The sequence below is a fragment of the Etheostoma cragini genome, chromosome 12 (assembly GCF_013103735.1).
Source record: "Etheostoma cragini isolate CJK2018 chromosome 12, CSU_Ecrag_1.0, whole genome shotgun sequence".
Lineage (NCBI taxonomy): Eukaryota > Metazoa > Chordata > Actinopteri > Perciformes > Percidae > Etheostoma > Etheostoma cragini.
Genome location: NC_048418.1, coordinates 17,292,193 through 17,319,602, shown reverse-complemented (window position 1 = coordinate 17,319,602; position 27,410 = coordinate 17,292,193). Strand labels below are relative to the sequence as shown.

At 40.8% G+C, this 27,410-nt stretch overlaps 1 protein-coding gene across 1 annotated transcript in view; it reads left to right on the top strand.

Moving 5' to 3' along the window:
• The window catches only part of LOC117954032 (collagen alpha-5(IV) chain-like), a 24,542-nt gene extending 4,427 nt beyond the window's left edge, over window positions 1–20,115 (top strand). The window contains exons 9-52 of the mRNA XM_034887487.1: window positions 1,840–1,908; window positions 2,006–2,068; window positions 2,169–2,204; window positions 2,699–2,743; window positions 3,487–3,564; window positions 4,148–4,201; window positions 4,334–4,399; window positions 4,949–4,990; window positions 5,086–5,139; window positions 5,233–5,274; window positions 5,460–5,544; window positions 5,694–5,729; window positions 5,895–6,071; window positions 6,719–6,808; window positions 7,070–7,153; window positions 7,304–7,374; window positions 7,459–7,647; window positions 7,770–7,941; window positions 8,065–8,154; window positions 8,258–8,365; window positions 8,589–8,683; window positions 9,021–9,171; window positions 9,348–9,461; window positions 9,697–9,861; window positions 10,309–10,395; window positions 10,648–10,785; window positions 10,975–11,073; window positions 11,166–11,258; window positions 12,437–12,576; window positions 13,425–13,551; window positions 13,647–13,727; window positions 13,954–14,052; window positions 14,260–14,307; window positions 15,031–15,213; window positions 15,310–15,440; window positions 15,806–15,878; window positions 16,167–16,241; window positions 16,489–16,614; window positions 17,195–17,293; window positions 17,928–18,137; window positions 18,251–18,428; window positions 18,800–18,914; window positions 19,011–19,183; window positions 19,394–20,115. Coding sequence (XP_034743378.1) covers window positions 1,840–1,908; window positions 2,006–2,068; window positions 2,169–2,204; window positions 2,699–2,743; window positions 3,487–3,564; window positions 4,148–4,201; window positions 4,334–4,399; window positions 4,949–4,990; window positions 5,086–5,139; window positions 5,233–5,274; window positions 5,460–5,544; window positions 5,694–5,729; window positions 5,895–6,071; window positions 6,719–6,808; window positions 7,070–7,153; window positions 7,304–7,374; window positions 7,459–7,647; window positions 7,770–7,941; window positions 8,065–8,154; window positions 8,258–8,365; window positions 8,589–8,683; window positions 9,021–9,171; window positions 9,348–9,461; window positions 9,697–9,861; window positions 10,309–10,395; window positions 10,648–10,785; window positions 10,975–11,073; window positions 11,166–11,258; window positions 12,437–12,576; window positions 13,425–13,551; window positions 13,647–13,727; window positions 13,954–14,052; window positions 14,260–14,307; window positions 15,031–15,213; window positions 15,310–15,440; window positions 15,806–15,878; window positions 16,167–16,241; window positions 16,489–16,614; window positions 17,195–17,293; window positions 17,928–18,137; window positions 18,251–18,428; window positions 18,800–18,914; window positions 19,011–19,183; window positions 19,394–19,511 — 4,569 coding nt within the window. The 3' untranslated portion in view covers window positions 19,512–20,115. The remainder of the gene's footprint in view (window positions 1–1,839; window positions 1,909–2,005; window positions 2,069–2,168; window positions 2,205–2,698; window positions 2,744–3,486; window positions 3,565–4,147; window positions 4,202–4,333; window positions 4,400–4,948; window positions 4,991–5,085; window positions 5,140–5,232; window positions 5,275–5,459; window positions 5,545–5,693; window positions 5,730–5,894; window positions 6,072–6,718; window positions 6,809–7,069; window positions 7,154–7,303; window positions 7,375–7,458; window positions 7,648–7,769; window positions 7,942–8,064; window positions 8,155–8,257; window positions 8,366–8,588; window positions 8,684–9,020; window positions 9,172–9,347; window positions 9,462–9,696; window positions 9,862–10,308; window positions 10,396–10,647; window positions 10,786–10,974; window positions 11,074–11,165; window positions 11,259–12,436; window positions 12,577–13,424; window positions 13,552–13,646; window positions 13,728–13,953; window positions 14,053–14,259; window positions 14,308–15,030; window positions 15,214–15,309; window positions 15,441–15,805; window positions 15,879–16,166; window positions 16,242–16,488; window positions 16,615–17,194; window positions 17,294–17,927; window positions 18,138–18,250; window positions 18,429–18,799; window positions 18,915–19,010; window positions 19,184–19,393) is intronic.
• Window positions 20,116–27,410: the final 7,295 nt, after the last annotated feature.

Genomic DNA, 27,410 nt, shown 5'->3' with positions numbered 1-27,410 from the left:
CCCCCCCCCCCCCCCGAGCTCCCAGAGCTCATTTTGTACCTCGTCCATGTGAGACCACAAACTTGTTCAAAGATGTTTCTTTGTTGTGTTCCTTCTATCAAGTCCATCCTACCAATTTCATTTGTAATGACAAATGCGTTCATTCTCAAATCTTTACTTTCATTCAGTCACTAGAGTATACCTTGTTTGTTTGTTGAGTTTCTGTAAATAACATAACAGGGTATGGTCCTGCTCTTTTATGAAAGCACTGTTTGATTGAATTGAATTCAATTGAGCCTTTTAGACTTACTGCACACGTTTTTTTGTGAGCATTATTAATCATGACTGCAGTATAACTTTACAATGCAAATTGAATTTCATGTTGCACTACTACATCCACCACATCATGACACATGTACGTATGTACAGGCATAATCCTCCTTTTTTCTGTTTCCTCTATTTCTATAGAACATTCTGTTGTCGATAAATATATTGATTGGTATTGTATATTTTTTGCACATTATCTTTGTCTGTGTTTTTGCTAAGTTGCTGTAATGGTACCACCCCCAGGTGGAATTAATAAAGTAACAATCAGGCCTGGGTAGCTCACCTGGTTGAGCGTGCGACCCATGTACAGAGTCTCGGCCCTTGCTGCAGCGGCCACCGGTTTGATTCTGACCTGCAACCCTTTGATGCATGTCATTCCCCCTCTCTCCCTATTCTCTGACATCGGCTGTCCTGTCTAGAATAATCTTTTTTTTAAATTAAGTAAGTATCAAAATATATTGTCTATCCATACATGGACATTTTGTGTGATGGTGCCAAAAACTTGTTAAGCTCAGGGTGTCAAAAGAGGACACTCCTCCACTTCCTGACTGTGACAGAGTCATATTCACTGGCAGCATGCTTGGATCTCTGTCAAGCTCATTATATGTACTTGTGAGTGTGAGAGATTTCTGTGTGAGATTCCACTTGTGACTACTTCACTTCTATTGCTGTGTATTCATGGCTGTAGATACTTTTAACTAGCTTGGCCCTTTTAAACCTCCTGTTATCCTCTGGTCAAAATTGACCCCTTTGAAAAATGTCAGTATCTGAAATATGGTTTTCTTTTTAACCAAATTACCACAAAAAATGGATTGGATTCCATACAACGCTCTTTGCAATTGATCACTTTCATTCCTGATTAAACTCATTTGTTTGTTCCTCTGATCTTAACTATTGGTCAAAATAATTCACAATTTCTGCTTCTTTAACTCAAATATTGGATACAATTCTACATAAATGAGGTTTATTGACCATTAATACCAAAACCTACATAAACACAAGTGGTAGTAAGGGTGTGTTAAAAAAAAAAAGTCTGAAAAAGGGACAAAAATGTCACTATTTTTTTGTTTTTGACCCGGGAGGTCAAAAAAGCTATAGAGCAAAGTGTCTGTGATACAAGGCTTCTTTAATCGGGCAAAGCCCCCACCCCTCCTCCATGCAGTTGCTAGTAGCCAAAACTAAAACATGATGGACACTTCAGAAGAAGTAATTAACATCATGAAGAAAGTTGCAGGATGACACCAGTTTCTGTACATAGCCATACTGACAAATACAGAGAGATTTGTGTGGAGCTGATTATCATAAATAGCTTTGTAGCAACTCATTTGGCAATGGTTTGAATGTAATGGACATTCATTTATATCAAAAACATGCATGTCAAGTGCACAGATACATAAAGATGAGTGATGAAGCCTGCAGAACCCAACTGTGAACTACAGTTACAGTATACAGCAGTGAAGTATTACTACATAACTGTAACTATAACACTAGTTTCAGTAAATGTTAAATAAACTTGCTTTTTATATTTGACAGGGTGAACCTTTGGTATCAGTGGATGCATCGCAAGTGCCTGCTGGGCCACGTGGGAGGGACGGAGAGATGGTAAATATTTAGATTGCGTTAATAATAATAGAGTTCTGTTGCAATATTTGTAGTTGCACAGTACTTATATTAAGAGGAAGAGTTTCTGTATTATTAGGAATGTCCAGGTATTCCCGGAGAGGTAGGACTACCAGGGTACCCTGGACCAAGGGGCTCAAGCGTGAGTCCGGTTTTTTCATTTGCATTGCAGAAACCCCATAATTTAGCACTCTGGAAAAGATAATTAATATACTGTAATAAACTGCATTCTTTATGAACAGGGTTTTCCTGGCCGTGCTGGGGCAGCAGGATCTAAGGTGATGCTCATAAGTATGGATGAAAACTTTGAATGTGCGGGTATACCTGTTAAAACGAGTTGAGTATTAACTCACTGTCTCAGTGGCCCAGAGAAAAAACACAGCTGCAAGGTTTTTGTTTTGGCCTGGTTCTTCAATTATCATAGTTGGCCGTGTTCACACTACCTGGAAAAATGCAAAATATTTAGCTTTTGCTGTGGTGAATACTACTGTTTGGCCACAGTGCTTGTTCCTTGATAGGGCAGTATTTTGGAATGTAGTGTGAACTACATTTGATACGGTCTACTGGTTTGCTGTGAAGCTCCTTTTTGACAGTGATAGGATTTAGTGGATTAGAAGAAAGGGCAGTCTTACCCATCGGGGGGAGTTGGCAGCAATGAGGACGCTTAACGTGGGAATCTGACCACAGCCACACGAGAGACACAAGAAACACGAGAGGTTTTTAGAAAGGCTAGGTTATATAAACAAGTTACAATTGCTTTCAAATCCTACAGGGTCAAGAAGGCATAGGCGGTATCCCTGGACCTCGTGGACCACAGGTAATTTCTTTTTTTCAATACACTGTCACAGTATATTGATTCAGTGCATTCTCATGAACGGGTTTTGAATGATATTGTACAAAAGGTCATGCAACAATTCATATGATATCCTACAAAATAGGCGACTGCCAACTGGTCACGTGACAACCGATTACATGACAGTAAAGTATTAGCGGCCTTTACAGTTCTATTTAGCCGTAACTGTGAGCTGGGTACGGGTCACCGCAAGGTGCCAGTCGTTTCACAGGCTGCTGCAGTTCAGTTTTGCCCACAAAAGTTAGCATCGTGCAGCAATGTCCGGTAACTTTGGGCACCCAAACGAGTTGTTAACACTAGAAAAAAAGACTGTGGTTTGTAGCAGGCTACCTACGGGACACGGACACTTGTTCCCTGAAAAGTCTTGTGTTTGTAATGGGACACAAACTCCGCTCCCATACTTGAAAGTCCTGTGTTTTATGACCCAACCGTCCACCCTGACCACCTCCCTATGTGGCGCTTCCTTGTTTTATACATTAGCAGTTAATATGTGTATTACGTGAAAATTATTGTGCATTACTTTCCAAAGGGATATATACGAATGGTTCATGAGAACAGCCTGAATAATAAGGTTACAGTTTATGAAAAATGAGAGGGTGTTGCATTAATAGCACAACATTTCACCATTTCTGTGACCGACCATAACAATATCTGAAAACAATATGTCTCAGTTATGTTTTAGGATAATCTCAATTTGCTTGATGTAGGGACGACCAGGACCACGAGGGCCCCCCGGGCCACCAGGTCAGATCAATGAGTTTTTCACCGGGAGTCTCCCATTAAAGGTACAGTAACAGACTGAGGTGAAATTCACTCTAGCAATTTCAAACTCCACAGAGTCGTGTTTTCTTTTTTTAAGTACAGTGGTGTCACACTTCCCAAGCTTGAACAGTTTCCACATTTAGCAGGGGCTGTTTGACCAGGAAGAAAAACCTCCAATTAGCCATGATTCTTATACTGGCCGGATGAAAGTGCTTATTTCACTTAAAAGTTAATGAAAGAAACAAAGGGGAGAAAAGGTACCGATCGACATGGTGACCTGAAAGTGGTGTTAGAGAAAAAGCTCATGCTGTGTCTATTTGGAAAGTCCAAATTGGAAATCCTCTCAGCAACATGTACATACATTTGATTGTCACCTATTTATTATAGTTTAGTAACTCTTGTGTAGATGGCCTGATGGTGACATTAGAGGAAATATTAGGTTTGCTCTTCGAAGGACTAGGAATTTCCACAGCAAATTTTATGGCAAATTGGCGAGATTCAATTTCTTGGGTCTTTTTGGGACCAAAATGTTTGGCAGAGAGACTGACAGGCAACTTTTGACATTGCAGCCAATGAATCATTACCTAAGATGTATGTCTTATTCAGGGTGAAAAGGGAAACAGAGGAGATGTAGGAGAAAAGGGCTGCATTGGTGCACCAGTAAGTATTCACTTTACCCATTTTAAAAGAAATGCCTAATAAATGCATTTTTTAGATCTCTAAAGATCCTCACAGACATGTGTTCTGTCTTGTATCTCTCCAATTCCTGTCCCTATTTCAATCTGTTCTCAGGGAGACCCTGGTGATGGCCATTACACCAAAGGAGCAAAGGGAGACCAAGGACCGGAAGGTCCAGAAGTAAGATACAACATGCCTCCCTTTCTTATTGTCATTTAGTGGTGTCAAAAAACAGACATTTGCTGTGTTATTAGACTGTTGCACCACATCTTTCTTCCTGCAAACAGAGATGTTAGATGTTGACCCCCTTAAATTTGCATTGAAGTAACACATTGGGAATAGCTCAAGAAAAAAGATGATCAGCAGAGGGCAGTAATGCAGCATTACTGTAAACTCAATGTGATTCACCAAGAAGGAAATAGAAAGAACAGAAGAGAAAGAAGACGTGTAGAGCGGTCCTAAAGGGGCCAACGTGGTCCATAGGTGTGGTCAATCTCACTTCATTAGATCTGAATGTTTCAGATATTCCTTTATGAATTAATTCATCAAATTATCCCAACATAACTTAGAATATTCTATCTGATCCTGACGTGTGTGCCATGTGGATAGCCAGATATAGCTACAAATTATTCTTTTTTCATTCAACTTGAGGAAAACATGGACATGTCAGCTGCAGCTTCATAGAAAGCATAACCTGCCAGTCCCTCACTGTCCTTAATTATCCTACAGGGAAAGCCAGGGAAGGATGGTGATCCTGGACGAGCATTAAGGGTAACTGCTCTACAATGCCATTAATGTGCATGTAGTGTACATAGTGTTTATGTTATTATGTGTGTGGCTTTTGAATACAATATAGTTTTCTTCAGGGAAGACCTGGCGTCCTAGGGGATCCAGGATTTACAGGAACACCAGGAGCGACGGTAAGTGATCTGTTAGTCTCAACCCATCAATACCCAATCATTTTGTTGGTTGATATGCTTTGTCTCATCCTTTTGATATGCTTTATTTTATAGGGTGAAAAGGGAGATAGGGGGCCCCCTGGTCCAGCTGGAGATGTGAGTTTATTATTATAATTTTCTACCAAATACTCTTGAACTTGCTTGAACTTGAAAAGGTGCTTTTTTCAATGTTATGAGAATTATTATTGATTGAGTAAAAGTGTGTTCTACAGCATAAGTCAATCCGGCTATTCTTGTTGTTCCACCATGATTCCACCACTGCGGTTACTGTATGTCTACAGATATTTTGGATTTTGACTGAATCACTCAAAGGATACCCCGGAGATCCTGGTTTCCCAGGCTTCCCTGGACTCCCTGGGCATCAAGGTAGATGCACATAAATCTGCGTAATTAGCAGATTAAGACATAGTGAGATGATCGACCATTCTTCTGCTGTGGTATAGGTGGTTTTAACTCTATAAACCAATATTTGCTGTCAGCAGACTATTAACTAGTAGTAACTATTCATTCCCCAGGTATTGACGGATTTCCTGGACCGGATGGACCTCCAGGTAGATCTATCTATCTATCTATCTATCTATCTATCTATCTATCTATCTATCTATCTATCTATCTATCTATCCCATCCCTGTGTACAGTATTTACATTAAAGGTACAGTATAAGTATGGATGACATTTGGTTTCCCTAATTACAGTCTCTCACTTACATTACACAGGTCATTCATCTGGGATTTATGTGCCTGGCCCACCTGGTCCCAAAGGTTATCCAGGCCCCAAAGGTGACCCTGGGGAGCCTGGGGGTATTTTTCAAGGACCCCCAGGTCTAGATGGGGATTATGGTGATGAAGGGCCTCCCGGAGATCCTGGCCCACCTGGACATCCTGAAGACAGAAGTATGTGTAAATGGCTTCCTTCTGAAAAAGTTGTTTAGTAATCTAAACTCTTACCACTAGTATTACTTCTACTACAAGTGATGCTACTACTGCTGGTATTACTTCCACTTTCAGTAATACCGGTTAATATTTCAAATATCTTGATGAACTCAATAACTCAACTTGTTGCATAGGTGAGAGTACTGTTTTCAGTTACATAATTTTTTGAAATCTTCTTTTCAATAGGCTTCCACAGTGTCACAGTTTTTCTACACATGATGGTTGGACATTTTTTCTAACCTTTTTGTTTTCTTTTCTGTTATGTAAAGATAGAATTTCTGCAGTTGTTTTCACGGTAAACAACACAGACATTTGTTCTATGTATTGGAAACAAATGCCAGTTGTAGTGTTTATCAAATGAGCCAACACTTATCAGAGACTACATGGTGAAAAGTGTTTGAGGTTGGATCCAAATTCCAAATGTTGTAGTTGGGTGTACAGTAGGCACATTATTGATCAGCTGGTCATGAGTTGATCATTTTGGTTTCTCAAGGACCAACAAGAATGCAACAATGATGAAGAAGAAAAAACTTTGTTTTATTATAAATTGGGCAATTCAAGGAAACCGTAACTGTAGACTAGTTAAGTGTTGTTGGTATTGCTTATAGCTAGCAGGACTATCAAAGGTCTCCAAGGAAGGAAGGGAATGAAGGGTGCGCCTGGACCTACCGGATATGATGGGGTGTATGGAATGAAAGGTGGGAAACTATTTTTTTTAAATTTGTATTAATTGTCCCAATTACTGTCATTTTTTTCAAATTGGTTTGACCTTTCCTCTGACCTTCTTGTTCCCACCCATCTCTACAAAAAAATGAGCTAGTGGGCGTGTACAGTTGTTGATACATAACAGTTACTGTAATGCAGCCCTGTTATGGACTGTAGAGGAAAGAGAAAACGTTAATATTATGTAACATAGATGTGACTCACAAAAAATATTCCCATGGTTATTCTTTGCTCAGGGGAGAGGGGGGAGTCCTGTTATGAGTGTATTGGATCAGCACCCCCAGGACCACCAGGTCCCCGTGGTCTACCTGGCATTCCAGGTAAAACCATTCACTGCATGAAAACACACAGATTATACCAAATCCATCCTTCTTTTACATTAAAATGCATTTTGACATTTAACTGGTAGTACTGGAGAGTATGAAATGTTTTAAACTTGAATAGACATTCTCTATCTTTTGGTCGCTCAGGATACAATCAGGGACCAGGTGCAACAGGTGATCCAGGTTTTCCAGGACCTAGTGGCTTACCTGGAAGACCAGTAAGAAAGCATTGTTGAAAAAGTAGTTTGTTGTATTTTTTTTTGTTTTTTTTAACACTTGTAAATAACAGTTCTTCTCTGAAGGGTCCTATTGGTGAAATGGGATTTCAAGGGCCTCCAGGACAAATAGGAGAATCATATTCCAACAACAGTCCTGGGATAAAAGGAGAGAAAGGTGATCCTGGACCGCCTGGCAGGCCTGGTGCAGAAGCCCTCCCTGGGTTTCCTGGACAACCAGGTCGTAAAGGCAATCAAGGGCCTCCAGGGGATTCGGTGAGAAGTTATTTAAAGACAGGGTGTCCCGTGTTTATGTTTCAACCTTGTTAAATTCTTGTGTTCAAGAGCCCATCCAAGAGATTTTGTCATTTGGAATAAGTTTTCCATCTTCTCTCTAGTATCCCTTCGCTGGGGAAGAAGGAGACCGTGGTTTCCCAGGTCCACCCGGGCCTTCAGGAAGACCGGGACTACCTGGCTACCCTGGGCCAGTGGGATATGGGCCTCCTGGAATTCCAGGAAGAATGGGCGATGTTGGGGTACCTGGCCTGCCAGGGCCGTCTGGAATTCCAGGTCAATAAACACAATGAACAATAAACAATTTGACAGACATTTGTACATAAAAACTCAAGTCAATAGATAAAAAAGACTGACAGGTATTGTGTGTCCTTTGTTCTCTCACTCCTTCATTGGTAGGCCAGAAAGGCGAACCAAGCCACATCCACACCAAAGGACATCCTGGACCACCTGGATTTCCAGGTCTTCCTGGTTCACCTGGACACCCAGGTTAGCATGGCTCTGTGATGCAATGATTAATGGATGGATGGTATTTATGTTACCATTCAATAGATGATGAAAGCGTTTCTCATTCTTACAAACAAACATCCAGGTAATCACGGAGCACTGGGTACCCCAGGAGTAACAGGTGTTCGAGGACAGAAAGGCGAAAAGGGGGAGGTGTCACGTCCTGGATGGCCGGGTGTCCCAGGACAGAAAGGTATCCCATGTGTTATTGAGCGCAAGCTAAAAGAAGAAGAAAAAGCCAGAAAGATAACAGATTCAAGATTCTTAAAGTAGAAGGTGGATTACTAGTAATACAGTGAAGTTACTTTGGGAGTTTTCAGAAAAAGAATATGTAATCAGTGTATCATACATTTGTGTGTGTGTGTGTTTGTGTGTCTGTGTGTGCGTGTGTGTGTGTGTGTGTATGTGTTGTTCAGGTGACAAGGGGCAGCCAGGTGTCCCAGGCCTTTCAGTTAGGGGCTTTCCTGGTCGGTCAGGTTCACAAGGCGTTCCTGGTCCTGAGGGACAAAAGGTCAGAGAGTATTTTAGTATTGTAGTACTTTATTGGCCAATATATGAGAGTAAAGTTTTACGCCCAAAACACACCTACGAATTAATAAAGACACTAAGTACAACCCTTTTGAACCATGTGCCTGACTCACAGACCCTTTTTTCCACCGTTAAACTAGCAAAAGTGAATTTGTACAAGCTCTAAACGCACCTGCGCCATGTGTTTGAATAGGGTCCTCTGTGTTTTACTGTCAAGTGAAAAGTCAGGATAGACATCTTGCACTGAACTAAAACAATGAAATGTGTGAATATGAACAGTAATGAAAGTCAGTTATATGCTGTTTATTTGTGATCATTAGGGTGATAGTGGCCCTGGATACCCTGGCTTCCCTGGACTCCCAGGGTCTCCAGGAGAAGATGGAGAACAAGGTCCTGTAGGAGATCCTGGGATCCCTGGCCTACCTGGGAACCCAGGACTAAATGGCAATCCTGGTTATCCAGGAGAAAAGGGTACAGTACTCATAAATCAAATATAATATATAATATAATAACACTTTAGTGCAGACAGACAGAAATACACAAGAAGATGCTAATGTATGGTTCAAACACACATACTGTACTTGTGTGCATTCATGCATTCATATTCATACAAACACATATTTACTGCTTTATTCTATGGTATGCAGGAAATAAAGGTTCTGTAGGGTTTCCGGGACCACCTGGTAATAAGGATTTATGTGAAGGTAGTTTACCTGGACCTAGGGGAGAACCAGGACCAGATGGTTATCCAGGACATCCAGGTCAGTGTGTATTAAAGTGATGTAAGTGTAACTTTCAACTCCAGAGGGAAAATGAATTCAGAAGGTGAAAGTTAACAGAGGATGATGTGGACTATTTTCCCCATAATTCAGCACTGTCTGACTGACATTTACACAGTTTTTTGCAATAGGAAATAAAGACTTTTTCACTGTCCCCTTACCTGCATTTTATTTTGTTCCGTATCTCTTTTTTTGTTCTGTCTCTCCACTCTTCCAGGACCTAACAGCTCCCCCGGAGAGAAGGGGACCCCAGGTTTGCCAGGGTTTGGTCGCCCTGGATTCCCCGGTGAACCTGGTGTCCCCGGCCCATCAGTGCCAGGTCTCCCTGGCCTAATTGGACCAAAAGGGATCAAGGGACAAAACGGACTGCCCGGTCAACCAGGTTTGACAATGTCTCTCTGAATCCTTAATTTCATGTTTAATTTATAAAAATAATAATAATAATAATAATAATAATAACAATAGCATTAATAATAATATTGTTTCCTTTATTAGTCCCAAAAGGGGAAATTACAATTTACACTTTGTTGTAATTACACACATTACACACAGGCCTGATTTACACACACATGCTCAGTACCTTTACATGCACTAATGGAGAGATGTCAGAGTGGGGGGGCTGCCCATGAAAAGGCTCCCCAAACAGTTGGGGGTTCGGTGCCTTGCTCAAGAGCACCTCGTCAGTGCCCAGGAGGTGAACTAGCACCTCTCCAGCTCTCCAACTTTTCAACTGAGTTAGAATACATTTAGGAAAATGTCCATTATATTGTAGAATATTGTATGTAAAGTATGTAGCGTGTTTTGACCTGTTTCACTTGCATTTCTTCAGGACTGAGAGGAGACCCTGGACTAGACGGGTTACCAGGATACATAACTGACGGGTTGCCTGGAATTATAGGACCACCAGGCCAAATAGGTGACACACAGAGACAAACACACACACACACACACACACACACACACAAGGTGATCACTGCACAGTACATCAACTACATGTTTACAGTAACATGTAAAGGTACATTTATAAATTTACAAAGCCTGGCGTTCGATCTGAAACAATGGTTAGTGAATCATTGTAGTGCTGTTTTCTGCATCGTTTTGAGAGGAGGTGTGTGGGAAGTTCCCAGTTAAACTAGAGCTACTGTAATGTCCCCTTGACTGTTTACAGGTGCCCCTGGCCCAGATGGGGCCAGAGGTCCTCAGGGTCCACCAGGCATGAAGGGTGAACCAGGTTTCAGAGGTCCTCCAGGCCCCTCAACACAACTATTCGACTTAGTCGGCCCCCCAGGGGAGCCTGGCAATCCAGGTAAACTTTGCAAAGCATTCTTTTTTGTCATTCAGTTGTTTTACAAAACATAACTCAAACGTTTTAAGAGATCTTCAACTCGACTTTAGATTTTGGCATTACGGGACATTTCATCATGTTGTGAGACTGCATATGAAGTCATAAATACAGTCTTTGCAAGGCTTGCTAACGCTAGCTGTACATTCTCAGGTTACCCTGGTTTGTCTGGTGCCCGTGGAGATACTGGAAGTGTTGGGCCAAAAGGGCAGAGAGGTGTAGATGGAGCACCAGGGAGTCCCGGACAACCAGGTTTAAAATTAGCTCCATATTTGAAAAAAGCAAATGTGTCAGTCTTATTGTTTTTGAAACTGCATTTATGCTGTGTGCCTTTCTTTGTCCAGGTCCCCAAGGTGATCCAGGTGTAAGTAGACTCACAGAAGGAAGTCGAGGACCTGCTGGAGCTCCAGGGGACCCAGGAGTCAGGGGGCCTCCAGGTAAGTCCCAAAGTTTAGTTTAAGGACGAATTAAATAGAAACTCACATTTTGACTTTTATAACCATTAAAGGGTCACAATATAGATATGAAGTAGTGTGGTAGATAGTAGTAAAGTATGATATGCAATAAGCTCTTTTTTGTTGAATGATTGGACTGTACCCCGGTTTTTAGTCAAGACCACCTAAACCAAGACCAAGTCATTAGCAAGACTAGAGTGTGTCGAGACCGAGACAGGACCAAGACTAGACCAAACAACTAAAACATATAGTATATACACAACTAACTAATATGTTTAGGTAATAGTCGCTTAATCACTTTGAGTGAGGGATGGAGAAATTTCTAGAATGATTTGGTACAGAGGCAGATTAATAATTTTAGCTAGCTATATTTGCTAGCATCACTTACACTAATCTTACCTTTCTTTATTTTTTCTTACTTAGACTACGTTTACACGTGGGCGGCTATTTTCATAAACCGACATTTTAACCACTCCGGTTTCAAAAATGACGTGCACACCTGTCACTTTACATAAAAGTGTGATTTTTAAAAGTAGCCGTGTACATATGCCTTCATTGTTGTCAAGAGTATGTCAAACATGTAGGTGGTAGTGTAACGAGAAGCTCAAGCCCACATTAGCCAATCAAAATTCCGAAAATAACAGCAACGCAACACTTCCTCTCTCTTCTCTTCCTCACTTCCTCGGTTGCCTAAACCTCCACAAATGTTTGTCTCGTTTACATGCAAACGGGCAAATGAAGATTTCCAAAATCTGGCCGGAGTTTTTAGAAAGACTTGTTTTCAGAGGAGAATTCTCCTTTTGCGTGTAAACAAAGGGCACAAATGAAGGGAAATGTCCTTCCGTCCATCCAATCACAGTAATGATGTTAACACATAAATTAGACAATACAGAGGCAATTAATTGATAACCCTGTAGTTGTGGTCTTGACCGATCATGAAATTAAGTATAATACCGAGTCATCTTCATCCGAGACCAAGACAAGACTGAGTAAAAATGTGGTGGATTCCGAGAGGAGACCGAGACCTTCAGAAAGTGGTCTTGAGACCGAGACTGATCTTGAGTAATACAATGCTGCTGTACCCTGTACTGCAGCTGGAGATATAAAGGACTATTTTAATGTATTTTACTTCAAATAAATGTTTGGTTAAACCCTCACAGGCCCAACGGGAACAAAGGGAGATCAAGGAATCTCTGGAAGGCCAGGTTGCAATGGTGCATCAGGTCCAACTGGTAACAAAGGAGTTAAGGGAGATCCAAACTACTATGGATATGGACTGCCTGGACCAGTAGGACAAAAGGTGCAGAGATGACAGATGTAAAGAGGATTTGTAACTGATGCAGTAGAGCAGAGTACAGAATAGTGAAATACTAAAATGTGTGTTGATTCAAAACAATGTTAATGTTACAATGTTGTTAATTATAAACAATGATTTTTTCACGTGGTTCAGAAAATATGGTGGACCCAAATGCAGAGACAGCAGGCAGTGTCGAGTTTGAAGGTCGATTAACAAGACACTTAAGGTGTCCTGAAAACAGCAGGCAAAATACAAGCAGGATAGGCAGAATCCCCAAAAAGGAAGAAGCAGAATCCCAAAAATAGGAACAGTCAGAATCCCAAAAACAGGAACAGTCAGAATCCCAAAAATAAGAACAGGCAGAATCCAAAAAACAGGGACAGTCAGAATCCCAAAAATAAGAACAGGCAGAATCCAAAAAACAGGAACAGGCAGAATCACAAAAATAGGAACAGCCAGAATCCAAAAAACAGGAACAGTCAGAATCACAAAAATAGGAACAGTCAGAATCACAAAAAACAGAAACAGGCAGAATCACAAAAAAAGGAACAGGCAGAACCCCCAAAATAGGAACAAGCAGAATCCCAAAAACAGGAATAGGCAGATTCCCAAAATTGAGAACAGGCAGAATCACAAAACAGGAACAGACAGAATCCCAATAATATGACCAGGCAGAATCCCAAAACAGGAACAGGCAGAATCATAAAAACGTCCAAACAGGAATTATATGGGACAGGAATACAGAGGACAACACGGGTAGACTAACACACACAATATCCCAAAACAGAAACATACACAACCATAACAGATGAATTCTTTCTTTTCCTCTTTATTGTTCCTTCTGTGCTTAGGGTGAACCAGGATCACCCAGCACTAATGCGAGGAAGGGTCAAAAAGGTGAAGCTGGTTCTATTGGAGTTCCGGGTTTACCAGGAAGCCGTGGAGCAAAAGGAAACCCGGGGTCTGTTGGACAAAATGGTAACTACCACTGATCACAAAAAAGAGGCAATTTATAATTGTTGTATGTTTTGCTGACACTCTGTGTACCTCTCACCCCTCTCCTGCTTTTCCAGGTTTACCAGGCTATGAAGGGCTTCAAGGTTCAGACGGGCCTCCAGGAAGCAAAGGACAGCAAGGACCCAACGGACGGCCAGGTAAAGGCCTTTGAAGTGCTTTAAACACAATTCTTAAAAAGACAACTTTACATTTGACTAAAACAATGAACAACAATCTCTGAAAGTGTGCCTACTGTGTTACTTTTACTTTAGTCACTTTTGAAAGGCAAGGAACTTGAATCTGTATTGTATTTAGACTGTGACTATTTTATTTGTTTTTCTTTGAAATTTGACCCCAGTCTTTTTTTGCATCTGTTTGCCCCAGGTGACCCAGGCCATCCGGGTGTCAGCGGTTATCCAGGTCCTAAAGGCAATCAGGGCCGGGATGGGATTCCTGGCTCTCCAGGGCAGAAAGGGGACACTAGTAGGGGTAAAGGTCCTGTAGGGCTGTACAAGCTCCTGCACATTCTATATATATATATATATTTTAAACCTTGAAGTATTATACTTTGTATTTCTTCATGTCCAAACCGCTGGCCTGTAGAAAAATGGCCTCTTTCATAGCTATTGGAACTTTCAAAGTAATACGTTTCCACCAAAACTCACTTCTCCTTCCATCTCCTCTTTGTAGACATCGTAGTAGGGACGCCTGGTGGTCGTGGTGAAACAGGTCAACAAGGTGAGTCTCAGGTAAATAACATAATTCTTTTCAAGATTTTTATTAACATCCTACTTGTATCAGTATTCTTCATTTTAAAAAGACATTTTAATTTTTGTATTTGGCACATTTGGAGAATTTTCTGCAATTTGTATTTTACCAAAAACAACTGCCTTACCTTAGGATGTTTTGTGCTTTTACACTGTAAAGTACAGCAGGCAGGTCAGTGTCTGTTTAAGAACAAAACCCAGACCATAACTCTGCCGTCTATTGACTGTTTTTCCAGACCAGTGTGAACAAGTCTTTAATAAATAATGATATTTTTCCCCACATGCTAGAAGTCTTGAATAATAAAGGATGGGTTCAACATATCACATCAAGTCTTTTCTTATTATATTGTCTCACTTAGACCCTTTGTTTGTTAATGTGTTTAATATTGTGTGTAATATTAAGGATGCACAGTTTGGTTTTACATATCATGTATATTCTTTCATGACTGCTCCATAAATACCTTCTATAACTTGAAGAGGAAATGCCAACTATCCATGTATAGCTCATCACATTTGACCAAATAAACAATGATGAATGTATCTAATATCTAAAATCTTTTTCCAAAATGGTGTACCTAGGTCAATATCTCACGCCAACCAATCGGGCTGCTTTGTAGGGACTTGCCTAGAATTGCGTGGGATCCATAATAACGCATCGTTGACATCAGTGCACATTTATATTTGTGTACTGTAGGTCCCCCCGGGAACCCCGGTCCCCCTGGCTTGCCTGACACTGGGAGTCCTGGACCAATAGGTGACAGAGGATTTCCAGGTTCACCTGGGGCCTGTGGTCCAAATGGACTACCAGGAACCGACGGGGCTTGTCTTCCTGGATTAAAAGGAGACCAAGGTCGTCCTGGCTTTCCTGGCAGCCCAGGTGAGGATGTACTGCTTACATTCCTTTTCTGAAAGTGACACTAAATCAGACCACAAGCTCAGGACTCAATAAACTAAAATGACTCTTTATATGTAGGCTATCCTGGCCCACCTGGCCGTCCAGGTCCCCCAGTGCCTGGGTTAAAAGGAGACAGAGGGGACCCAGGTCTTACAGGAGGCAGAGGCTATAGTGGACCCAGTGGAGATCCGGGCCCACAAGGACCACCTGTAAGCAAGCCTTATTTAAATTTTTTCGAGGAATACTTGACAAATGCCTGAAAAAACCTCTATACAAAGGAGAATTAAGATTCAAGTTCAATGTTCTACATTCAGATTTGTATTTAACCAAGGAGATGTGATTTTCAATTCAAGCAAAGGTTTTTTTTTAGATGTTGAAACTGAACACAGCTCTCATTTAAAATGACATAATCTTTTTAAACAGTCTGTCTTTACTTTCAACAAAACAACCAAGATGGGATTACTGTTAAGCATTTTTTGTGGTTACACTGCAACTAAAGCTGAGTCTTCAAACTCTGGCTACACTACTCAAAGTCTAACCTTTGACCTTTCTTTTGTTTAATTTGCCTCCCCAGGGTCCAAGAGGTAGACCCGGAGGTCAAGGACCAAGAGGTGATCCTGGTCCTCCTGGAGTCCATGGACCCCCTGGTAATCAATCATTTCAACTTTTGCCCATAGATTAGGGTGTCTTGCTGACTTCTTCCCCAGACAATGGCAGCGCTGTCACTACAGAAAAGTACTACTCTACAATTGATTTATGTTTCCTGAGGAATACAAATGGGACAGAGAAAGACATGGACAGACTATACAATCAATGTATGACGAGTCACGTCACGTTCTTCTTTGAAATCTGATTAAATAAAATGGGATTAAATCCAATAGGGTATGATGAAATGCTAATTCCCTTCATATGTAGTTATGACCTGTGTGTTTAAGGTGGCAAGGGAGAACCCGGATACGACCCAGGTCCACCGGGTCCACCTGGGATGAAAGGTTTTCCCGGACGACCAGGTACGGCAAAAGTCTGTTTTACTACTGTTCAAAATAACCAGGAATAACCCTGCCCTGTTATTATCTTCCAGACTAAATCCACTTCTTCATCAGACAATCTGCAAAAATGCAATAGTCTACCCATCACTGTTAGATAACCTGCCCAGCACACGACTGGCATTAACTAATGCTAGACAAGATCACCCATGGTCCACAGGTATCATATATTTTGGGAAGCTTTCTAAATGCTCCTACTCTTTCATTACAGGCTCCAAAGGTCATGCAACAATGGCCCAGGTGATATATGAACCAGGACCTCCTGGCTCACCTGGTCCCCCTGGCAACCGAGGAGCTCCAGGGAGCACTGGACCATCAGGACCAGTAGGCCAACCAGGTGCAGCATTTGATCTCAGCTCAGTCCGTGCATTGATTATAAGATGTGCTGCTATTTTGCCAAGGATAGTGCACCTCATTTCCCTCTGAGCCTGGATCTCATATTAAATATCTCCAGAAAAATACAGTGCAGAGACTTTCTTTTTTTTTAGGCCATCCAGAAGCTTTGTCAGGAGAAACGCAGCTTGCTCAGCCAATAGATAACCCTAACCTGATACAAGCAGGAATGTATTGCAATAGTGTGTGTGTATTGCAGGCAGAGCTGCAGGTCACTGTGTTAAAATGTGTAAATGAGTGTGATTTGGCCTCCTGATGTCTCCTAGCTCAGGTTCTCCTGTAAAAAAGATGTCTGTGATTTGATTGTGCATCACAGGGTTGAGGTTATACAAGCATTATTACACAAGGTGGACCAGGCAACCAAAGATTGAAAAAAAGTAGACCCTGTACTATTCCATCAACAAATACGTTAATACTTAATGTCATATGTATTGTAATGTCTTTTTGCTAAATGGACGATTTATCTTTTTCTTCACCAAGCTGGTTTTCTTTGCTCTACGTGACAATAAATCTTTCTGTCCTAGGTCAGCCAGGCGTCAAAGGACAGCGTGGTGTTGCCGGCCCGGATGGCCTGCCCGGATTCACTGGCCGCAAAGGAGACAAAGGAAGAGCAGGACTGCCAGGTACGGACGTGTCTGTGGGTCGTTTGTGTGTACAGACAAGTGTTGTAGTCGAGTCAACAACTGTCGAAACCAAGTCAAGTATCGAGTCCCCAGTGTTCAAGTCTAAGTCTGAGTCACCAAAGGAGAGACTCAAGTCTGACTCAAGTCCACTTCCAGGACTGCTTTTTACACATACAAGTACTTCATCCAACTTCTGAGTCCTATTTCATGAATGCTCAAGTCAGATTTTATCCAAGTCCAAGTCCAAGTCAGCAGTCGAGTCACGAGTCCAGAGAATAGCGACTGGAGTCCAGGACTCGAGTACTCCATCACTGGTGCAGACCAGATGCTATGCTTATGTGTGTGACCACATCATGAGGCGAATGGGTGGTAAATAAATGGGTCCTTTAAAGAACCCATGTTTAACTCTCAGCAGTAGTACCTCTGGCTGGGTTATGCACTTGTGCATGTGAGTGGGAAGCCAGTGAGGGATTTAGTGGAAAACCTGAACCTTGTGTCGCACCCCCCAGATGAAGTCCCTAGTGGCATATAATTGCATATTAAAAACACACTCCTGAGACTGAGAGTTAGCAGTGAAAAAGACTGTAGTTCACCTCCCTACCTCCCATTTTTTAATGATGTGTTTCCTCTGCAGGTCCAGTAGGCAGAATTGGAGACCCAGGCAACAAAGGTCCTCAAGGGTTGCCAGGCGGAGGTTGTCCAGGTTTTATTGACAGTTTCCTAATAGCTAGACACAGTCAGAGCACCCGCGTTCCTGACTGTCCTCATGGCAGCAACCTCATCTACTCTGGTTACTCCTTCCTCTTCATCAACGGAAATGAGAGAGCTCACGGTCAGGACCTTGGTAAGAGCATGAAAACTTTCATGAAAGAACCAACTGTGCAGAGTCTGCATCTTAACGAAAACTGTGCCTTTGTGTGAGTCTTTTTTTCTGACACTTCTGACTCTGTCTCTCAGGTACCATGGGAAGCTGTCTCCCTCATTTCTCCACCATGCCCTTCCTGTTCTGTGACACAGAAAGTAACTGCCGCTATGCTTCTCGTAATGACTACTCCTACTGGTTGTCCACTGACTCTCCTATGCCTGCAAACATGGTTTCCATCACAGGGGAAAGGCTGGCTTCCTACATCAGCAGGTGGGACGGCAACATGCACACACATACAGAAGCTAAGTTTCAACAACTTGTCATTCAAATGATCTGGAGTTTGGAAAAAAAAAAACTGAGTGTGTCCATCCAACGGCTTTAAAGTGAATAAAAACTTGTGCATAATGAGTTTGTCTCCATTCCATTGAACGTTACTGTTTCCATAGGGCAATTTTCATTCGATATCATTTATTTTGGATAAAAACCTGTGGAAGGAAACATAGCTACAGACGCATGTATTTTTATAAACACATACAAAATATTTTACTTTTTCTGTTAATTGAAATGTACAATTAGTTAGGGTTACTAGTTACTAGTTGAGGCAATTTTAATATGGGTGTCTGTATGCATGTGTGGTTTAGGTGCTCAGTGTGTGAAACTACCTCCAATGTCATAGCCGTCCACAGCCAGACAACTCTGATTCCTGTGTGTCCCCGAGGTTGGGAGTCACTATGGACCGGACACTCATTTGTCATGGTAAAGAAGTCAGTGAAGTCAGTGTATTTTTCTCCTGAATCTTCTCATATGCTACAATCCATCTCATTTTCTTCCTTTGACCTTCATCCTTTTTAGCAAACGGGTGCTGGAGCAGAAGGCTCCTCCCAGCCCTTGGTTTCTCCTGGCTCCTGTCTGGAAAGTTTCCGCCAAGTGCCTTTCATCGAGTGTCACGGCAGGGGAACGTGTAACTACTACCCTGATTCCTATAGCTACTGGCTGGCCTCTCTAGACCCCAACCGCATGTTCAGGTAAACTTCTCCCTTCTGTGTAAACAGTCGTGGATGCATGCCATGGGAGGTGCCTCCCTTTCACAGTTAAATCCCATTTCACAGGGTTAGGTAAAGTGCTCCAATTATGCTAAATTTAAGGTTCATATGTGTGTGTGTGTGTGTGTGTGTGTGTGTGTGTGTGTGTGTGTGTGTGTGTGTGTGTGTATGTGTATGTATTCTCTCCTGTAGTAAACCTGTTCCTCAGACAGTGAAGGGACCTTCGATACAAAGTGTCATCAGCCGTTGTCGTGTCTGCAGGAAACTATGGCAACCTGATACAGATGACAAATGTGGGGACAATCTTTAACATCCAATTTTACTTTTTCAATGTCATTTAAAGTATGAAAATGTGAAATAAAACAGTCTTGGTTGTTTGTGGTGTGTGTTTGTCAAACTGGTGCTTTGAAGTTACAAATCTGTGTTTATGAGTCTTGAATAAATAAAGCAAATTGCCAATTAATGACAGGTGTTATATAATTGCTGATAATAGTGTATATTAAATTTAACGATAAACTTCATTAAAGTCATTAAAGCTTATAGCGGCTGTTGTGTGCCACCTGTGTATAGTTGTGATGCACTTGGGCCTCAACAACAGCTAACATTAGCAGTGATAAAGGTACTGATAGCAGCACTTTGCCCAATTCAGTTTTTGAAATAGTCCTTTCTTGTACAGTTGTTTTTTTTCCACCAAGATTTTCTGTAAATTTTCTTTAACCCTCCTGTTGTCATCGGGTTTAAATTTAATACATTTTCAAAAAGTTTCTAAATCAGACATTTGGGTTTCCTTCAACCAAACTGTAAAAACGAAAAATTGTAGATGGTTCCATACGACACTCCCCACAAGTTAAATAACTGATTAGTTCACTATTTTCATTGAATTTGGGTGTTTTATATAATTCCATGGCATTTAAGAAAAAAAGACATAAGAACACTGAAAAAAGGGACAGAAATGTTGGGAATAAACAACAAAAACGTCCAAAAAAAGGCAGAAAGAATCGACAAAGTTATTGTAAAAAGTCAGAAAGAACTTAGAACTTAAAAGTTAGAAAACATAAAAAAATGACAACAAATGTTGGCGAATGCTTCAAAAACTTCAAAAAACAGCAAAAATGTCCCAAAAAATCAACAAAGAACTTTGTGAAGAGTGAGGGTTAAATTCTTGCGAACACTTGCCTTTAAATGTCAGTGGAACATTGAAAACAAGCCATCTGTGACACTAGACAAGCCAAGAATGTGACTGTGTAAACTTCATTGATAAAAGCACAACAGCCCTTGGCCTGCATTGCCGTGTCCATGTGACTAAAGGTGTCTCGGATAAAAAGTAATGTTCAGAGATCTACTAAGATATAATGAACCTATCTACTGTATACAGGGCTGATGTCAGTAAATGATGGAAAACATATGAACAGATGACACACATGTTTCTATGAGATTCGGAGGGGCTGTATCTTGTAAAAGTGAGTTTCCCTTTTGAATTGGTACGTTTTTGATTTTTTCACACCCAATTATTGAGTCATTTGTGCCCTCTACAGATTTCAGAATGTTAAATGGTGCATGGAAAAAAATAAACCTCATGACTCATACAGCCTGCAACTTTCTACACTACGTTTCTAAATGAACTTTCAGGAGGTGGTCTCTTTGGCTTCGTAGCTATAACTGCTAATTAAGATCTTGATAGGCTGTATTGTCAAATGATTTATGTTGCATTCCATATGTTGTTGTTTTGGTTTGTCAATTGGAGGGAAAGGTATTTAAATAAATCCCAAATGAAGAGAAATAATGATTATTTTTAGTGGTATGTTAATCTGCCTGTTGATTTAATACGTAACCAGAGGTTTGAAAGAAGCTGTCATTAAAAATAATACTGTAAATGTTACCATCCAGAATAGCCTCATTCCTCTTGTGATTTCAACATTGTATTAGCCTGCACTATTACCTCAGTAGAGCAATGTGTCCCTAAGGAGCAGTCATTCCAGTTCACTCATCCATACCTGTCACTTTGATCAATAGATACAAACTCCCCATATATAGCTAGATGCAAAAAAGGTACAGCAATGCCCTTAAACAAAACTGTGTTCAGAATGCTGTTGCTATCTGGCACGCGCATTTTCCAACATATCGATTGCTCAGAGTCAGAAACAACAAGCGGCCTCATGTGCTTATGTAAGGGAGGCTGCTAACACAAGTAACATCTGAAGAGGAGCGGAACCCTCTTATGGGAATTAAAAACCTGTGATGAAGCATCACGCTGATTTATCTAATTAATTTTTGACATTTTTGGAGCACAATCTCAATTCTCATTAAAAGTTCTAAAACATCTGAAAAAGCCCTGATGTAACAAGCAGCCACTCCTTGAATGCCAAGTTAAATTAAACAAGTCTTACATGGCCTGGTGCAGACAGTTGTTGTCAGCATGGATAGAAACAATCTTGCTATAAAGTGCTCTTGGTAGCCTTCTTAACAGGATTATTCTGCTTCCGACAGTGCATTTTATAATTGTTCAGGCAGCTATATTAGGCTTCTACACCTCTATAATTGGGTTAGAAAAGTGATTTGTTGAAAGGTTGATGCGCCTCAAGGTTGTCCTCCATGTGAAAGAAATGTCCTTTTAGTTTTTTTTCCAAATGTGTGCCTTACATGGACTAGATAAACATCTGTTCATGTTTTTGCAGGTCAACTTTAAATGTTGAAGGGTAATACTACATTTTGGAAAGAAACGTACATGAAATTTAACACATTATCACAGAGGATTTTTTCCCAGTTCAGGTCAGATCTCAATTTAGAATAACTATTGGCAAATCAATATGTTCACATTGTGATAAATGTATTAACAAGGAAAACTACAAAGACATTGACCACACTCAATACACACACGATAGGTACTAGGTGTCTCCTAATTTTTGTACCTGCTTTCTGTATGTAGGTAAAATCCTTAAGGATCAGCTGTTAAAACCCATTACTTACAGTTGTTAGAGGATATTGTCCGTCCACATTTAAGCCTAATTCTATGGGGAATTGAGCTGCACCTTGGCAGATGTACCCAGTTGTAAATCTTTTTTTTTTTTTTTACTTAACCTGGACTGAATTATAAAAGTTTTGTTGCTCCGGCCATGATGCAAATACAGTTTATGCTTGTTGTCTTGCGCTAATCATTTGAGATGAACATTGCATATTGACAGTTATTGAAAAGAGATTTGGGGCCTATTTATTCAGCTTTAAGCTGAATATCCAATTTTAAAAAGTCTTTTGACCCACTCTGCCTTTACATTTATCAGAATAAAAAGCACTAACTGAATACCTCTTGCCTGTTTAACAATGAAACGGTATTAAAAAAACAAAGATTGCTAAATCTTCGGTCCATGTAACGCCGTTGTATATTTACAGCATGTGTCATTAGGAAAATCATTAAAGCCTTTGACAAATGCACCTTAATTTAGATGCAACATAATTTAAGGTAAACGGAGCAGAAATCTCATTAAAGGGGTCAACTGAACCAACTCACAAGAGTGTAACAAAGGACAAGTTGACCTTTATGACGTCTTGATATCCCATTATCACTGTGCTGCCCATTGATTGAACTTTTACAGCACAACAGGGTAATGAAGTCATTGTTTCCCCCATGTTAGTGTCATTAATGTTTTGTTTAATCTTACATGAGTGCACATTGGGCCTCACCTACAGGGATTTGCTTTAAACAAGAATGCAGAGGGGACCTTTCACATCTGCAAGTTATGCCAATGACAGCATCAGGATGATCTCCACTTATACAACCAGATTACAGTGTGTAAAAAGATGGCAAAAGACTTGTTATTTAGACCTTTTTTCCTCACTATTTATGCCTGCTGTAAATTACAGGGTATATGGTTCAGTGCATTAATGGGACCGAACACAAAATTGAGGATAGTTGTCCTTACGCAAATAACCTGCCCACTCCTCCTCCCTTTTTGGGCCTATACTGTAGGCAGCTCTTTAAAAACAGACATCTCACTGTGACAGCGACATCAGCGCTGGATGTTGCCGTGACTTACCAAGAAGAATTCTCTCAACAAAAAGCACACAAGCAACACATCCCAAGTCAGGATGGCCCACATCTTTTGCATAGTGGCACTTTTGTGTTTTGCATCGTGTGTTGCGGAAAATACAGAGACTGCGCAGGATCTCTACCTCAAGCAAGACTCATTGCCATGGCTTGAAGAAACACTGGACAAACAGGTGAGATGTCTTTATTTTTCCTAATGCCCTCCTCCAAATGTTCCTAAAAATCCCATCCCTTCTCCCAGCGGTTGAAACCAAGCCCCAGGGACCAGCTTTGATCACACTGCAGGCTTTAGGATGATTAGTGACTATGATGATGATTAGGTTGATCTGTGAGTCCTTCTGGATGCTGTCAGAGCTACCTGTCTGATTACTGTCAGTTGATTATCCTCAAAGCTGCACCTCAATGAAATCGCAGATCAGAGATTAAAGTACTACCACAGACTTGCATGTCCATTTCTGAATATGAGCAACAAATGCAAAAGTTCTGTAGCATAAGATAAACTGATTTACAGTAATGTTACCTATTTGTTGACATGTATGACCCGGTTACTGTTTATAATGCTTTAATATTTATATCATGTCCATATTTTTACTCCATAGGAATCACCTAAGAACTTAATAGACTTGCTTTATAAACTCTCTAAATTTGAAAATGGAAATATCCTACAAGAACCCACAGACACTGAGGAACAGGAGAAGAATCGGCGTGCGCTGGGCAAGACCACTCGCATATTCGGCTGCAGAATCTTCTTCTGGAAAGCCTGGGCTCCCTGCTAACTTAGTTCTCACTTAAGTGCCAGACGAACCATGAAATGGATATTTCACTCTCATCTCTTTTTATGTCTTAATACAGTTTTCTCTTGGCATACCTAATTTATTGCTGCTCTAGGGTCCCAAACAATCATGCAACTGCATTATATCTTAAGATTAAAAAAGAAAGAAAAAAAAGTGATTTGGGCTTTCCATGCTTATATACAGTAAATGTTCCATGCTGGTTGGATGTTATATTACTTTGTAATTTTCAAAAAATGTTACAGCAGCTTTAATTAGCTTTTGCCTTCAAATTAAATGTGAATATAAAAATAGTGGAACACTGTTGTAAACTATGTTTGTGGATGTTTATGTACTACACAAACAGATTTTTTTATTTCTTTAAATATACCTGGCCACTAAAGCTTACGTTCTTTGAGGCATGACTTCACCAAAACAATTAAAAAGATGATTCTGCATATTACTTGGATTGGCTTCTTAACATTCTACCTTCTCACTTTGCATAAAGGTCTTGACATTCATGTCTTATTCCACCATTATCAGTTAACTTTACAACATTTAGTGTGGAGAATATCAAGCATTGATTGGCTGTTTCTGGGGTGCAACATTCCCATCTATCAGTAAAGTCATTTTATACACCTCTCATACTTGCAGTTAGTTGAACAATACTTGACCTTCTTGATCCTGCTTGTCTACAGTATTTACAGTACAGCTGACTGGTGTACAAAATGAAGTGGCAACTGAATATTTAATGATTGGTAAATAATGAAAAACTGCTCCATAACCCTACTCAAGTTAAATGAGCCCTGCAGAGAGCTGAACAACTCTACAGGCTTCCCAGACGACCAACCGTCTGTCATGTTACAAATATATAAAAAACCATTCGCATTCATTCATTCTTTCATTCAAGCATTCATTCATTCATTCATCTCGCATCAAAGTATTTCTACATAGGCCCTCTTTAGTTAGCTCTCTGCCACATTCTTTTCTTTCCAGCAGAGGAGGCTGTTCTTCTCTTTGTTTAATCCAGATGTCATAAATGTCTGCAGTGTCTTTCATGTTTCAAAGTGATCTTCGTGGAAGACCAGCATAGCAATAAACCCACAGCTTCACAGACACCCATTCATCTTTCGTATCTTTGATGTTCCTTCAATCGTTATGCCAATGATTTAAGCAAATCCCTATTTCCTGTTTCCCTACTTGAGTGTACTGTAGCTTTGGCATGCAATCTGCAAAGAGTTGTGTGTGTGTGTGTGTGTGTGTCTGGCATTTGTGCATGCATCTGTGTAGGTGTTTAACGCATATATCACATTTGCATACTTCCTGACACATGCTTGTGTGTGCATAAAACATGTCATGTAACAGCTCAGATTGACACATTGATGACGCATGCATTTAGCAGCACGTAGAACTGTGAGGTGGATTTGGTGAAATTTACATGAACTCTATATCATCAAGCAAGAAAAAAAGACAGAGAGAAAGCAAAAGCACAACGTAGGGTGCAGACAAAGGAGGCTAGATTGAGTAGGAATGTAACAAATTGGATAGAGAGGTGGAGAGGGAACATAGATTAGGAACGTGGGAAAGTAGAGGAAGGGAGGGGAGGAGAGGTGCAGAGAGGATGAGCAACGGGATCATGGAGAAAATTATTAAAGTAGCAGTGTTGGAGGATAACTGCAGTCAAAGCTAGGCTAAGTATCCTTTCTGTCCCTGGGCGATTGGGATTCAAAAGAACAGCTTCCCCCTGTGACAGGAGGTGCTGCCAGGACATTAACATGCTCATACGGCAGCGCTTCTTCAATAAAGTGTTAGAGTGTGAGACTAACAATTACAAAGTGTGGGAGCGGGTGTGTGGGCAGGCGGCTGGGTAGGTTTACAGTGTGTGTGTGCGTGTGTCTTATGTCTCTTAAGTATGTATTCCTGGCAGTGTTCATCTGCAAACAGGAGAGGCCAAAAACACCAAGTCCCAGGGAAAGAGCGGCAGAGAGAAAGTAAAGTGATTTGTATTGTCTCAGGCAGAAGCTTACAGGTTTTTGAATTAAGTCTCTTTAACAATCGGAACTCATTTCATTCAAACATTTACACTCATTCCAAAGCTTACTTCTTCTGTAAGTTAACACATTAAAACCAATTATTCATTACTTTTGCCAGCTCTGAGAAGTTGATTTGGATGTAAAAGATGCAGATAAGAAACACCGAGCCAGCTAGATCAAAGGAGCATCACTGAGCCTTAATTGAACAGAGACTAATTATTTTTAACGAGTAGAACTGAACGCCCCACTTCTAAGTAGGAGTTCCCTTATTCTCTCCCTGCGAGGATGAGAAAAGAGAAACGAGTGGAGTCCCGGTGGAACACAGGCCCATGTCAAAACAACAGGACAAAAAGGGGTAGACAGAGAAGGATGAGAGCTCGTGTGGGATAAAAGATCAAGAATATTTTTTACTCTGTGTGCTCACAAGTCTGCAAAAGACAAATAATGCCATGTAGGTATCTGTGTAAAAAACTACAAGCCATGAATAGATGTCTGTGTTGTTGACCCAGCTGAACGCTATAAGTTCTCCATTAGCTATACCTGTGATATGGCATTACAGAAGATTTACGATACTGGTAACATGGAAAATGTAAGTAATGACACTTACCACACAGAGATGCATTTGACATAGCCCCAGCGAAGGGATTTTTTTTATTGCAGTAGATGTAGTAAACCGTGCCGGCTGTGACCTTTAAAGTGCAATAAAAAACATTCAGTCTTCTGTTGCATATAAACACAGACGGTGTAAGAGAAAAGAGGAGAGATAGTAAAATTGTGTGTTGCCTCAGGATGAGAATTTAGAAAAAATGCACCACTTGGTATCCATTCACTAATTTGGAGTAGGTTAAAATCTGTTTTGAGTGTTGGAAGAACAATTTGAAATATCAAAGCATTTGAATCAATTTATTTCATGCGCACACCGTTTTCACAGTATTCACAGGCGACCTGCTGGATGAACACATTGATGACACAGCTATTGTATCTGTCACTGAGATGTGAGAAATCTTCTATACAATCCTGAGATTCTGCCCTGAGGGTGACACTAGAGGAAGTAGCAGAAATAGTTTGTTCTCTGGGGTCTGGGAGAGAATGAAGATGCTCAGTGAATAGTTGTCATAGATTCTAATTGTTCTTGTGAGCAATGTATGTCTGACCAAAACATCTCATTTGTGGTTGTGTGACATATCTGGACTGGGAGACCAGGGACAGTTGTAACAGGGGACGGTTGTAACACCTTGAATTCCTCCAATCAGAAACACTCTAGAGTGATGACACTCACTGTGTTCGTGCTCAGCTCGTTTCCCTCCATTCTCCCAGCAAGGGTTCTACATTTGAAACTTCCTGAAGGAGTTATCAACAAAAGA